The sequence below is a fragment of the Eumetopias jubatus genome, unplaced genomic scaffold, assembly GCF_037043125.1.
Source record: "Eumetopias jubatus isolate StellerSeaLion01/CBP00866 unplaced genomic scaffold, mEumJub1_p1.0 scaffold_10, whole genome shotgun sequence".
Taxonomy (NCBI): domain Eukaryota; kingdom Metazoa; phylum Chordata; class Mammalia; order Carnivora; family Otariidae; genus Eumetopias; species Eumetopias jubatus.
The window spans coordinates 119143766-119157171 of NW_028274816.1; the positions used below are offsets into that span (position 1 = coordinate 119143766).

At 40.2% G+C, this 13406-nt stretch overlaps 1 protein-coding gene across 12 annotated transcripts in view; it reads right to left on the bottom strand.

Annotated features, from left to right (window-relative positions):
- SYNRG (synergin gamma) overlaps positions 1-13406 on the bottom strand; it is a 79453-nt gene that overhangs the window by 19614 nt on the left and 46433 nt on the right. For 9 of the 12 annotated variants that reach the window (XR_003610275.2, XR_003610276.2, XM_028109144.2 and 6 more), the window contains 3 exons: positions 11323-12270; positions 1625-2218; positions 319-482 (listed from right to left, as the gene is read on the bottom strand). Coding sequence is in view for 10 of the 12 variants with exons in the window: in XM_028109144.2 (XP_027964945.1) it covers positions 319-482; positions 1625-2218; positions 11323-12270 (1706 nt within the window). In the remaining 2 variants the exon portion in view is untranslated. The remainder of the gene's footprint in view (positions 1-318; positions 483-1624; positions 2219-11322; positions 12271-13406) is intronic. The other 3 variants (XM_028109145.2, XM_028109151.2, XM_028109146.2) reach the window with 2 other exon arrangements.

A 13406-nucleotide genomic window follows, 5' to 3' on the forward strand; every position in this document is an offset into this window, starting at 1 on the left:
ACGTCAAAGACGTTTAGACGCTAAGTCTAAAACGATAAAGTCTAAGCGCTCAAAGAAAAGTTCCTTTAAACACTTTCGTCCTCGTGAAGTCTCATGAACAATTTCAATTTTAGGGTCGCTGACAACTTTTGTCAGATGTCCCATCTGAGAAGTATTTTCATCCAGGGCTAATGTTACCATCCTCTCCCTCTAATTAAATATTTTATGTCTGGTTCCTTGTGACTTTCTGCCCCCGCTTCCCCGGAAGTATCTTTTCTTGAGGCCCTCAGTGCCCAGCTGGTCTTCGACCTGCCCCCTGGAGGAAACTCCCCTACTCACCTCCACCTCTCCTGTCAGATCTTTGTACTTGTCACGGATGACAGGCAGGGCCGGCTTCTCACTCAGAGTGTTGGAACGGTCTCTGAAAGGCTGTTCCGAAGCCGGAGAGGGAGAAGAACGGCTTATTTCTTTATCACCAAGGCTCAAACTCCTTTTGTGTGATCCTGGAGGAGTGGATGGCACGGTCAAAGGTCCTCATCACTCAGATTAATTCAAGCCGAGGCTTTTCCTTGCTAACATGACCCTCTCTTCTTTAGATGCTTATGTCATGAAGCATTCAGAAACGCAATCCTTGTTCATTCTTCTCTGGCAAGCTATCCAAGTATATCTCAGAAATAGCGTGCTTTTGGTTCTAGACCACGTCAATAAAGCGAGTATTGCAATAAAGTGAGTCAATGAATTTTTATGGTTTCCCAGTGCATGTAAAAGTGATGTTTACCCTACACTGTAGTCTGTTAAGTGTGCAATAAAGAGCATTTTAAATATCAGTGCATAAGAGTTGGGCTGCTTTTCCAGTCATTAGTCATGGATTTGCACCAAGCTCCTACCTACTCCCAATCCAACAGAAATCAATGATGCCTCTGGTCAGGACGGGCTTAAAGCAGGAGGGGCACACTCAAATGCCTTTGGGGAGCAGGCAGGTCAAGTAAATGACTGAAGTAGGTCAGCCAGAGACAAGAAGTGGTGGGCCTGTGACACCGGGACAGCGCGTCCCATCTGTCAGAGTGCTACTCAGCCCCACGGGATTGTCAAAAGGGGAGACACAGGCTTAGTAGTGTCAGACAGGACAACTTTTCAAGAAAAGCTAGAAATCCAGACTAGGAAATCTCATGATTCTTATGTACTGGCAACTGTTCCACACATTAAAAAACCTTCTGTGTGGCTCAATCAAAACAAAAGTCTGCAGACCGGATCCAGATCCATGGCTACCATGTTGCAGTCTCTGGATTAAAAAATACCGTCCACAGCCAGAGAGTAGGAGCGGAGCTAACTTGCCCACAAGTGGATCAAATCCATTTCTCTGGCTCTTTTAACACAGTACCCCTCTAGCCAACATGCTAATGAATAACAGACTCTGCGCTGTTTGTTTTTAGTCCCAAAAGCAATTATCTGAGGGATATTTGCTTGCCTGCAGTTCAGCTGCAAAACTTTTTTTACAGCTATGTATAACAGACCCTGACTTCAGAGGCTGCAAAATCTATTTCCCCCTAAACCAGAGGCCAACTTTTTATTCGTATGAAAGAACGTCTATCACCTCAGCAGAAGAAACCGTATAGTACAACAGTCTACACCGAAAGCTACTCACCTTGAACAGAAAGGTCAAAGGTCGCCAGCTCACTTTTGATCATTTCTTCACTGGATTTCATTTTGCTCTGTGAATTGGCCACCAAAAAGTCAAATTTGCTGATTTTGGGCTTTTCACTTTGAAACTCTCCAAAGTCATCTGAACCCTCTTTGGGGGTGTCGTGAGAAGTGCTGCTGGAAGCTGGGCTCGGACAGGTAGCCTCCTGGCTCCGTTCGGCTGTTGGCAAGTCCTGTCTTGTGAAATCTTTATATTCCCCGCTTTCATATTCCTTTTGCTCACTGGCCTGAGGAATCACATCTTTAAAATTGGCAAAAGCTGGGAAGGCGGTCTCTGGAAGAGCATCTTCACTTGTGAAGGTTGTTACTTTGGAGAGAGAGGTCATGGTGAGGTTTTCGGAACTGCCAAATGAAGTCTCTTTCTTTTGAAGAACTGAGGCAGCTGAGGAGGACCCGCTTCCTGCTGAGAGGACAAATGGAGAGAGTTTTCTGCCCTGAGACGCATCATCCCTGTCTGCCCAGTCATAGCTCGTAAGTGTGCTCACTGCAAAATTGCTACTGTAGGTTCCAAAAGCAGCATATTTTAAGTCCTCTATATCTGAAAGGGAAATAAGACCCCACGATTAGAGGCAAGCTCATGATTTAGGCAAAATGCCCTAAACTCTGCGGAAGCAAAATGTCTAGCATATTTGATTAGTTTTATGCTATGCTGGAGTTAACTAAATTTAGAGCTTGTACTAAAATTAAAGGAATCGGGCTGTAAAATCTGATCTTTAAAAACCCACATTAGCTTTGAGTTGGCATTTATATTTAGTTACAAAGAGCCTTTTTTTTTTTTTTGCATGTAAAGATTACTATAAAAAGATAGGAGTATCATCTACCAGTGTATGACATGGTTCAGGTCATTTAATAAACTGCTCACATATAAAGTTTAAAACGTACTTATAATACTCCCTGCCTAAAACTGGTCCCTTTCATCTTGACTTGGTTGGGAAATATTCCTTTGACACACGGACATATTAAATGTACATGACAAACTACTTAAAAACTGAGAGTTTCTCAAAAGTGAAGTGAAAATAATGTTACCTAACTTTTAACCCATTCTTAGGAGTCTCTGTCTCAGGTAGGATCAAAGGTAAGATTTTAATTAAGCAGTTACTTACCTAGTTGTTATTGTCAATATGGACGCCACACTGCTGTGATGGAGTATGAGAAAGAAAAAAAAATCAATCTAATCTACTTTAGCCTCTAAAAAATAGAATCAAACTTCGGGGTTCTGGTGGGTTCCTGTTTCTCCTTCAACTATGTATCAGCCCCTCATTAAAAAAAGAAAAAAGAAAAGAAAGAAATTTTGGGGCAGAAGACTCATTTTACAAAGTAGTCTTAATATTCGTTTAAATAATTTAAGAGGTAGCATAAAACAGCAGAGGGAATGTAAGGTTTTGTTTTAAGTAGGCTCCATGTCCAGCGTGGAGCCCAATGTGGGGCTTGAACTCATGACCATGAGATCAAGACCTGTGCTGAGATCAAGAGTCAGAGGCTTAACCGACCGAGCCACCCAGGCACCCCAAGAATGTAGCTTTTTGATTTAGACAGATCACGGTTCAACTCCACGGTGCCACCTACTGCTTGCGTGACACGACGCAAGTTATTTAACAGTTCTCATAACTTTGGTTTGCTTCTCCGTAAACCTAGACGACCATGGCCTTGGAAGGGCGGTGCCGTGACGCGTGTAGAGGGCCCGGCTCAGTCCCTGAGGAGCAATGCGCGAGAGCGGGCCTTGTACACAGCACAGAGGCCGCTGACAGAGGCCGCCGGCCTTCATCTGACATTTAGTTGCTGCCTTAGGGCCTAAAATGGAATTATTTCAGAGTACAAATGAAATGTCAACTCATCCTTTTAATGGTCTTAACTGGGGGGAGTTTCCTGCCCGTTTTCAAAGAGCAAAGCAGCTGAGGCTGCGGAGCCACGCCTCCTGTGGGCCGCCCGTCCAGTCTGGCTGACAGGCTGAGTTTCATTTCCCGCTCGGCGGGCCAGGCCAAGACTCCCTCTCTTTCACCACCGCAAGCGTGGTTGGCAAGGCAATGCTCGAAAGTCCTGTGACCCAGGTTTTGGTAAGTCAACAGGTGAACCACACTAGGTCCTTGTGTCTGTCTTCCCCTGAGGATGAAGGGATTCCTCACATTTCCACAGCTCTTCTAAGAGTAGACTCCAAACCTCTCGTTTTCTCTTTCAACTCAATTAGGAAATGGGCACCAAATAATAAAAGTGGAAAAACTGTGGATTACACAAAAGGCAAACAAGCAAAAAGCAGATAACTTTCACAGAACAGTGTTTTTTAAACCTCTGTGATGTGAACGGTACCCTTCAAATCTGGCTGGTTAAACAGAAGGGGGGAAAAAAGATTCAGGTGAGAAATGTACAGTTTAGAATGAATAAAAAGAGGCCCCAGGCAAAAATGCTTTGGCTGTAGTGTTTTGTTCCTCCCACCCCTCCCCCAAATAGCGAAAGGGATCAGCAGGTGCCCTCACTCAATGAGGTGAACTGCAATCAGGAGGCAGATGCAGTTAAACACGAGAATCGTCTTCAAGGGGTGCATTCAGAAAAATGTCTCACAACATGGGTATTTTTTATTATCAGACCCTACTAGAAAGCTTTTTGAGGAAGCTGTATTATGAACTGCTCCAAGAATCTCATCTACTAAAAGGGTAGCAATTTTCCCAAAGACCAAAGGTAAATTTAATGAAAAGTCAAGCTCTAGTTCAAAAACCACAACCCAGTTGCTACGTTAATAAAAAGACCCTTTTGCGCAATTATGCAATAAGAAAAAAACCAAGGGTTTAAAAAAAAACAACAGAAATGATTGCAATATAATCAGGTAAAAGGCATTATAAACAATAAGAGATTACGTTAGCTGAGGAGCTTTTGAATATTTTTATAATACTACAGATCTTCAACAAACCTTACTTTTATTAAAAATGAGAGGCATAATATTTTGCCTTTTGGAGCAACTCAGAGAAATGACCAAATGAAAGATTAAAAAAAATTTATAATAAAAAAAGAAGAGTGAATATACAAGATATACCAAAATCCAGCCTCAACGTTGATTTTAAAATTTTACTTTGCTTATTCATTGGCTACTAGAGTGTAAAAAAAATCTACTGAAGTGCAATGCATTTAAACACATAAGGAAGTACTAACACTGAATTACATAAGGAAAATGAGAACACTGTCTTTCTAAGTCTTAGCATTTATAAATAATATAAAAACTGAGTAGTATTTCCTGGAATGGGGAATATTAGTAAGCCATTTTCTAAGAAAAATGTAGTAAATCAGTTCACTGAGGGAAGGTTAAACCAAGAAAATTTCTCATTTCCCATGTTAACAATTCTACATTTTCTAAGCAGTCAAATTACATGTATTACTGTATGATGGTTTTCAAAATATTAAAGATGCTGTAAGACCCACAACATAAGTGATGGAAACCCTGTCTGGAAAAATGATGTGGAATAACCCACATTTTGTCATTGCTGAAGTTTCTATAGATGGGTTTTTCATTCGATAGCTGAATTCTGAAAATTGCGGGAGAAAAAGGAAAAAGAAAACAGAGAATGGATGCAATAAAATGAAAAGAGAATCACTACTGTATTTCCAGTTCTCCTGGAGAGCTCTGGGGCTGTGCTAGGTTGAACAGCAATTGCACACAGATAATAGGCCAAATTGTGTGCTGTAATACTGGTATTTGTTGGCAACCAGGAATGTCCTATTACAAAGGCCAGAGGAATCAAGTAGGCGAGCTCCTTTCCATCATGGAGCTCAAATCAAGACATGGATTTCTTGCTTATGCTGGCAAGTAACCCTAGCAGTCTCTTCCATAACCTCTGTTCAAATCCCCTCTGAACGGATGTTGAAGACAAAAACAAGATATTTCTTGGAACAAAGAATGTGAGCTGCCACTACATGACGCAAAGGCCATACTGATTTCCATGGAAGTTTTCTAAAGCAGTAAGCATATGCCCAGGTGATTAAGATCCTGGATTTTGAGAAGGGAGTTTAGAAAAAGCAGAAAGGATACATGTGCAAAGTCCACTATTCTCCAGGGCTTTATATAGCAATAAAAATGTTTATGGGACTAAGGAAGAAATATCTTTTAATTTCCCATACTGATTTAATCCAAACTTCACTTGCCAAAGCAAACCATGAAATATTCATACATCTCAACTTCTTTCCACCCCTGACCCTGTTCTACCTTCACATGCTCTATTAACCGTAGAACCTGGCTATGTCCTGGAAGTCTCAAACACTCAAAGAGTTAGTTGTTCAAGAAAAGAGGAATGAAAGTGATCACAGTGTCTGACAGGCTACAAAATGCTGTGGTATAATTGCCTTCTAGTGTTCCCTAATCTGCATAGAAACCTCCCATTCTTCCTTTGTCCCGACTCACAGAAATCTATGGTTTAAATGATACCCACACTATCTGTAAGCATGCCCAGGTTTCTGCACCAGTGCTTTCAAGTTCAACAGAGAAAAGCAGCTATTCTGGGGATATTTTAAGTCAGAAGGGGCTGGAAGGCCAAGGAAGAGTGTCAGGATATACAGTTGACTCTTAAATGATACGGGTTTGAACCACACAGGTCCACTTATACGTGGATTTTTTAAAAATTACAGTTTAGCACTGTAAATGTATTTTCTCTTCCTTGTGATTTTCTTAGTAACATTTTCTTTTTGCTAGTTTACTTTATTATAATACCTAATACATATAACATACAAAACATGTGTTAATTGACTTTATATTATCAGTAAGGCTTCTGGTCAACAGTAGGCTATTAGTCAAAAGCTGTATGGGGATTTTTGGACCACACTGGCGGGGGGGGGTGGTCAATGTCCCTAACCCCCATGTTGTTCAGGGATCAACCATACAGTGGCACTGCTCATGGTCATCATGAAAAATCTCATTAAAAAACCCACCAAATGAGCACAGAAGATGGCAACTGTAGGTGGGGCCTTTTGGCCATGCAAGAGAGAGGGCAGCACCCAAAAGATCCTCTTATGCCCGTGACCTTATCATGCTCTCAAAGCCATTGGCTGTTTTCCAAAACAACTTATCAAAAGAATTCAACCGATGGAAAACAAAGCTAGAAGCAACTCTTTAAAAAGAAAATAATTTGATTTTGAGTTATTTTAGGATTTAGCCCGGCTTCTTCGATACTGCCAGTGTCCCTTTCATGTTCATCTGCTACTTTTAAAAATCAGCAGAGATTTTAATGTGAACAATAGAGTGACTGTAGAATATGAATACACTTGTATTTCTCAGGCACTGATATATGACATCAAGCACTAGCTGTATTACTTTACTTGACATAGGAGTAAACAGAACAGTATTTTTTGTCTGAACCTATAGTATAGAGTTCTTCAAACTTTATTACAAGTTTATATTATTATATTATTAAATGTGATTATGTTTTACACACAGTTATATTTAGTTATTTTCTGCAGCCTGTTCAGATAAATGCAGAAAGGGCAAAATAAAGCAGTCCCAGATGGACCAATCTAGCATTAGATAATTCCACTGACAAAAGAATTTCCTCACCAAAGCCACCACAAGATTAGTCTTAAATATGGCACAAGAAAATCCTAACTAAAGGGCAGTTGGTATCATCACTATATGGAGGCTACACCAAGATCTCTTTCTTCCAATTTAGTTTGCAGCACACATAATTAAGACATAATATATTTATCCAAACATAATAGTTTGAATGGCAGACTCAGCTTTTCTCTGAATTAATCCAAACCCCAACATGCAACTTTTTTCTTTCTCAAATGGCCTATTTCAGATACTGTGAGTGATCTCTCTAGAATCCTATTCAAAATCATCTTTAATGGTTTAATTTCCTGTCTGCCTCAAATTTTTAAAAAAGAACAAAGAACTAAAATCTCAAAATATAAGAAAAAAAGAAGTCAACCATGGAAACTTTTTTTCCAAGGTCTTTATTGGTCTTGGGTTTACGATAAAAAAAAACAATAACATTCTCAAGGTTTTTTGCTATTAATATACTCTAAAATAGAAAAAATATTTTCCAAACTTGGCATTCTCTTATTGTTAACTTTTGTGTGTCTTTCTAGAATTGTTTTCTTAAAAAGGAAAGTGGTTTAAAGCTTTACTTTGAGGACATCCCCTAAAATTGTTTTAAGAACTTGCTTTATGAGGGTGCCTGGGTCGCTCAGTTATGAAGCAGCTGCCTTCTGCTCAGGTCATGATCCCAGGGTCCTGGGATCAAGCCCCACATCGGGCTCCCTGCTCAGTGGGAAGCCTGCTTCTCCCTCTCCCACTCCCCCTGCTTGTGTTCCCTCTTTTGCTGTGTCTCTCTTTGTCAAATAAATAAATAAAATCTTTAAAAAAAAAAAAAGAACTTGCTTTATGGACTATGAGTGTTAAAAAAAAAAAAAAGACTCAGGGTGGCTTCATGATACATTCTGAAGCTGGAATGATAACATGCTCTACAATTAGAGCCCAAGTGCCCATTTCAGACTCACACTGAATTCAGTCCTGAAGACTTCCTGATATTAACACTGAACACTCTCCATTACAGAGATTATCAATTTAAATTCAGTGTTCATGTACTGTGCTCAGAAGTCCATCTCAATACCATTTCATGATTTATTTTCAGTCAAACTTACAGGTATCTAGTTATTAAGAGATGTATCCCCTGTCCCCAACACTCAACTCTTAGATTTGTCTCCTCAGCTGCTCCCTCGCTTGTCTTGAAGACAGGCTCTGTCATGTTTACTAAGCAATAAGATCTACTCCATTTTTTCACTAGAAGAAAGGAGTAAACTTTTCCTATTGCATAGTGTAAGGTTAAAGTTAACGTTTTAATCCAATGCCATGTTAAAAATTTCTATAAATGGAATTATAAGGGGCAAAGGCTACAGCAATACTTTCTTAGGAGAAAGGTATTTGAAGAAGCAATACAAAAGGGAAAGACCCTCTAATTACAGGAGGTGCTATTGCTTTTCACTTGATACAGACCAGATATTTCTCTGGTCTAACCCTGAAAAAGTACAAATTACACACATCCCCACACTTTCAAAATATGCCAAAGAATTATTTATTAACATAGGACTTACAGATCACAAAAGAGAGTGGTACAGAAGAGCTGGAAAAGAAGTCATCAGAATAAGCATGCAGATCAGTATTTGCAGAGGAATATACCAAAGCAAGTTCGAAAAGGCACATTCACACAGAAAATGTCTAAATTGAAAAAAAAGACATCAGAAAAGCAGCCAAAAAAAAAAAAATACCAATAATAAGGCGCTGATTAAAATACAACGATTTTCAATGTCAAAGAAGAGCTACTTTACATGTAGGTAGGAGAGGTCTTGCTGACCCTTTGAGAGTGGCACAAATGAGGGGAAGCTCTTGCTGCCAACAAAACCAGATGATCGTAATGACGGCACATCAAGATGCTTCAGTGCCAGAGAGATTAAATTTGGTGGTGGGGACAAAAGCAGCCTAGTTGAAATTATATGCAGCAAGGGCTCAAAGGGTTAAATGTAATAATATGCAGAGAAATCAGGCAATATTATTAGTATTATCTACCTTCCGTACAAAGAATTATAGCAGGAGTTGAAAGAGACAGTATCCCCTTCAGAGTTAAGTTAGGGTTTCTAAACAAGATTAAGGTCCAGAGATAGCAATCTACTAGGTTTCATTCTCTTTTCATCAGCCCCCTTTTTATTTCTCCAACAAGAAGTACCTTTAACCCTCAAACTAGGAGAGCAAGAGATACTGTGGTCAACATGAGGTTAAAGTAAAACCAAACTGCACTGAAGAAGTCCCTGCCATTTACCTTTGACAGTACATGTATGCAGCAGTTTTGCTCAACAACAGTATAGCTCATTCGTCAGACATCAACCCCTTTTACCAACCGCTCTAAAGGGATACTGCTCCTTTCTGACAGGCTGTTTACAGGTCAAAAAGAGGAAACAATCTGCTTTTAAGAATATCCTCAAACTGAAGAGACTTGGCTTGAACATTACAGGTTCCAAGCTGGGGATGTTCCAAACATACATAAAAGAACATGAGCACAGATTATTTTAACAGGTCAATCAAAACAAGCTCAGTCAAAAAAAAAATCTCCCCTCCCCAAATAAAATGAAAAAAATTAAAAAGAAGGAAAAAGAAAAAGACATCCCAAACCTGATTTAGACTCATCTCATAAAGACATCTAGCTTGGCACTATGAAAGAATATAGATTCACTTTCAGAAAAATAGCTTCTAATTAATAATTTCGGAGTCCAAAAGGCTAGTACACATGTCATGAGATTTTTAAATAAAAATCAGATATTTTTCAAAAAACAGAGCACTTTGCAACCGACCACTGTGGCTCAAGCAGCTCATACAAAAAAGAGAAACAAAATCACTCGATCAAACAAACAGCAGCAAAAAAATTGGAAAACATCTGAGGAAAAATACAAAAAAAGGAAGTAGACAGTGGGGCGCAAGGAGCTCTGCAGACAGCCCGCTCCCTCGGACAGTGCCCTAGCCAACCGCCGTGTGAGACACGTCCTGCCTCTGAGAACCTGCTCCTGATCCAGCACACTGTTCAAGGGTACCTCCGACACTTCAGTCGCCAAAGGATGGATGCAATTTTGTTCTCTGACTTACCAATTTGATATATACAAAAGCCATATTACTTTGACGTTTCTGCCACAATCTGTAAACTTGGAAGTGTCTTGTGTGTCCCTCTCTAGTTAAAACATAACAAACCCTTCAAATGCGTAATACGTTCTCTAGAGTAATACAGTAATACTGAGAGAGTTCTCATTATTAAAGGCCACAAAATGGGTTTATCTTTCTACATAACATACCAAATAACAAACCAAAATAAAAACGAGGACACTTGGGAATCTAGTTTTTATGACAGGAAGCTGGACTACAGAATAAACCGCTACAAGTAAATCCATACAGAGTTTAGAGAGGGCTCCCTTGTAAGATGTTTTCAAACATTTTATGAGAAAGTTAGTAGTTACCCTATTCTACCATCTACAGATTTGTTACAATTTAATATTTCCAATCATAGAGTTCAGGCCGAAAACCGTACCTGAATTCCACTAACAACTCACGCCCTTCTCCTTGCCAGACTCTGGCACACAGGACCTCCACAGACAAGCTCTTTCCCTCATGTCTTATGGGGACGTGGCCAACTGCAATACAAGCGGCTAGACATTTTTACTTTCTTGGCCTACCAAGAGTCAGTTTCTGTAAAGCGAACAGAACACTACATTGGCAGTTGCCAAACAGACCCAAGAGAAGAGAGAAGGCGAGGGCAACACTGACCTCACTCACAGAAATAGAGGAACATTACTGACACTGCAGAAGTCTTTTATAAAATTCCTAGTGATGTAGGGTTCCTTCAGCAGTGGATTTTTATGTGCCTCTAACACCAAGTTGGTGTTCAATTTCGAAAGTAAAAATATTTTAGCGATCCAATCTAAGTTCCACAGCATTCATGGGCTCCATATGTCCAAATATCTATAGAATCAAATTTAACACTGCTTTAATGGGATTGGCAATGAAGAGGTTGTTAGAAATTCATAAGGGTTAAGAGCCAGAGCCTCACTCTACTGTAAATCGATGCCCACCAAACCACCTTTGAAATCTCCATCACCATCACCAGAGTAATCTCACCAATTCCTCACCTGCAGCAGGAGGATGCTGGCCACTAACTGTTGGTAAATCCAAAGAGCTATCAGACATGACATGCTTAAGATCTCCTCCCACATCAGCCAGTTTCATGTCAAACTGAACAGAGAGTGCATCTTCAGAGTCCTCCTTGCCAACACTGCTGCCGCCGATGGAAGGGAGATCCAAGGACTTCACCGAAGCAGAGTCTTCTTTGGTGTGTCTGAAAGCCACTGATTTCTCGCTCAGGGATTTGTCTGAATTCATGGAAGAAAATTTACTGGAGTGGAAGTCAGCAAAATCATCATCACTTTTTCCTGAAGGAGTGTTATCTTTCAGTTCTTCACCACCTAGTCCAGATCCTTCCAGAGAAAGTTGTTTGAAGACATCATATTTCGTAGATGCGGCAGCTGAGTTTTGTCCAGTCTTCACTGTACTGCCCGAGCTGCCGGTTAGAGGAACAGGACTAGCTTCCTCTTTAAGGGCATCGTATTTGTCATCGGCCTTTTGCTCAGCTGAAACAGAGCTATTACTGAAAGCCATAAAATCTGCAAAGTCATCCTGCTCCCCAACAGATGCTGGACTAGAATATTCCCCAAAAAGGTTGAATTCTCCAAAATCATCAGCCAAACTAGACATCTTCGTTGATGCCAACGCTGTCGTGGCCACAGCAGATCCTGCTGGCGGTGGTCGTGTGGAAACAGCTTTGGATGCACTAAATGCAGCTGAAAAAGGCAAGGGTTTCTCGCTGCTGCAGTTAACAGAGGAAAACATGTCTAGGTCTGCTAAGTTTAGAGGGCTTTTCACTTGTGTTTGTTGTTTCTGTTGTATAGCTCCTGAGGGGAAGGCCGCTGGAAAAGTTTGGTCTTTTGTTGGTGGCTCTAGTGGTGATAGACTGTCGGCAGTTTTAAAATCGGTGAAGCCATCATCAGTGCCTGCAGATCGGAATTCTGCAAAGTTTTCTCCTGAAAGAAAAAAAAAAAAAAACACAGCCAAATGAATAAGAATGCTGAGCTGAAAACCACATGATGCACAGCATATTAAATTACAAGCATACTTTTAGAGACTTTTCCCTCACCAGCTTGACATTATTTAACTACACTGTAAATCCTACCAAAACATCTCTTTGGAAACTACACATCTGCTTCCACCTTGAAGGCTAGTGATACCAAAAGAAATACAAATCAAACCAAGAACACCTAACACTGTCAGTTTCATTTGCTCATCTAAGTGTGCTAGGTCTCCTATTGCCAGGTCCTCCAGTTGGCCAAAAGCACTGCTCTCAGGACTTCTCACTACAGCTAGCCAGCCAAGCACACAAGGGGAGGAGAAATATGTGCTGGAGGATCCTGAAGAGACACACGTTGAAATAATGATCCTTTAAAGATAAAATGTTTTACATGGTGATCAACCAGGAAAAAAATGTCACAGGTACCAATTAAGTATTATGAAAAATCCTGCATCTAATATTTAGGATGTGAAACACTTTGCTCAACGTGGCACTGTAAGCATATTGTCAGATATTTTGTGGTCTTGCTCCAGTATATGGAGGCATTAATTTGAAGGGAACTTTGATGAAAATTTTTGAAAAGGTATCTACTTATTTGCAAAGCATTCTAGCTGAGGACACTTTTTTTTTTTTTTTTAAGATTTGAGAGAGACAGAGAGAGAGAGAAAGAAAGCGAGCGAGCATGTATGCTCATGTGAGCATAAGTGGGAAGGGAAGGGAATCTCAAGCAGACTCTGCGCCGAGCAGGGAGCCTGATGCGGGGCTGGATCTAACAACCCTGAGATCAGACCCAAGCCGAAACGAAGAGTCGGACACTTAACTGACTGCACCACCCAGGTGCCTCTGCTAAGGACACATTTTAAAGTGGTTTTTCTATACCCTAAAACAAATAAGCCGATCTCATGAGAAAAAAAATCTGAGTACTTGGGTTGTTCTTGAAATCACCCATCCCACTGTACCAATGAGTGCTTATTCTTATTTATTAAAATTCAGAGGGATTTGAGTAAATACCAACTGTATTATTAAAAATTTCAAAGGATAGGATTTAAACTTCATATTGTGCTACTCTGAGGAAGGAGTTACTGAAAATTT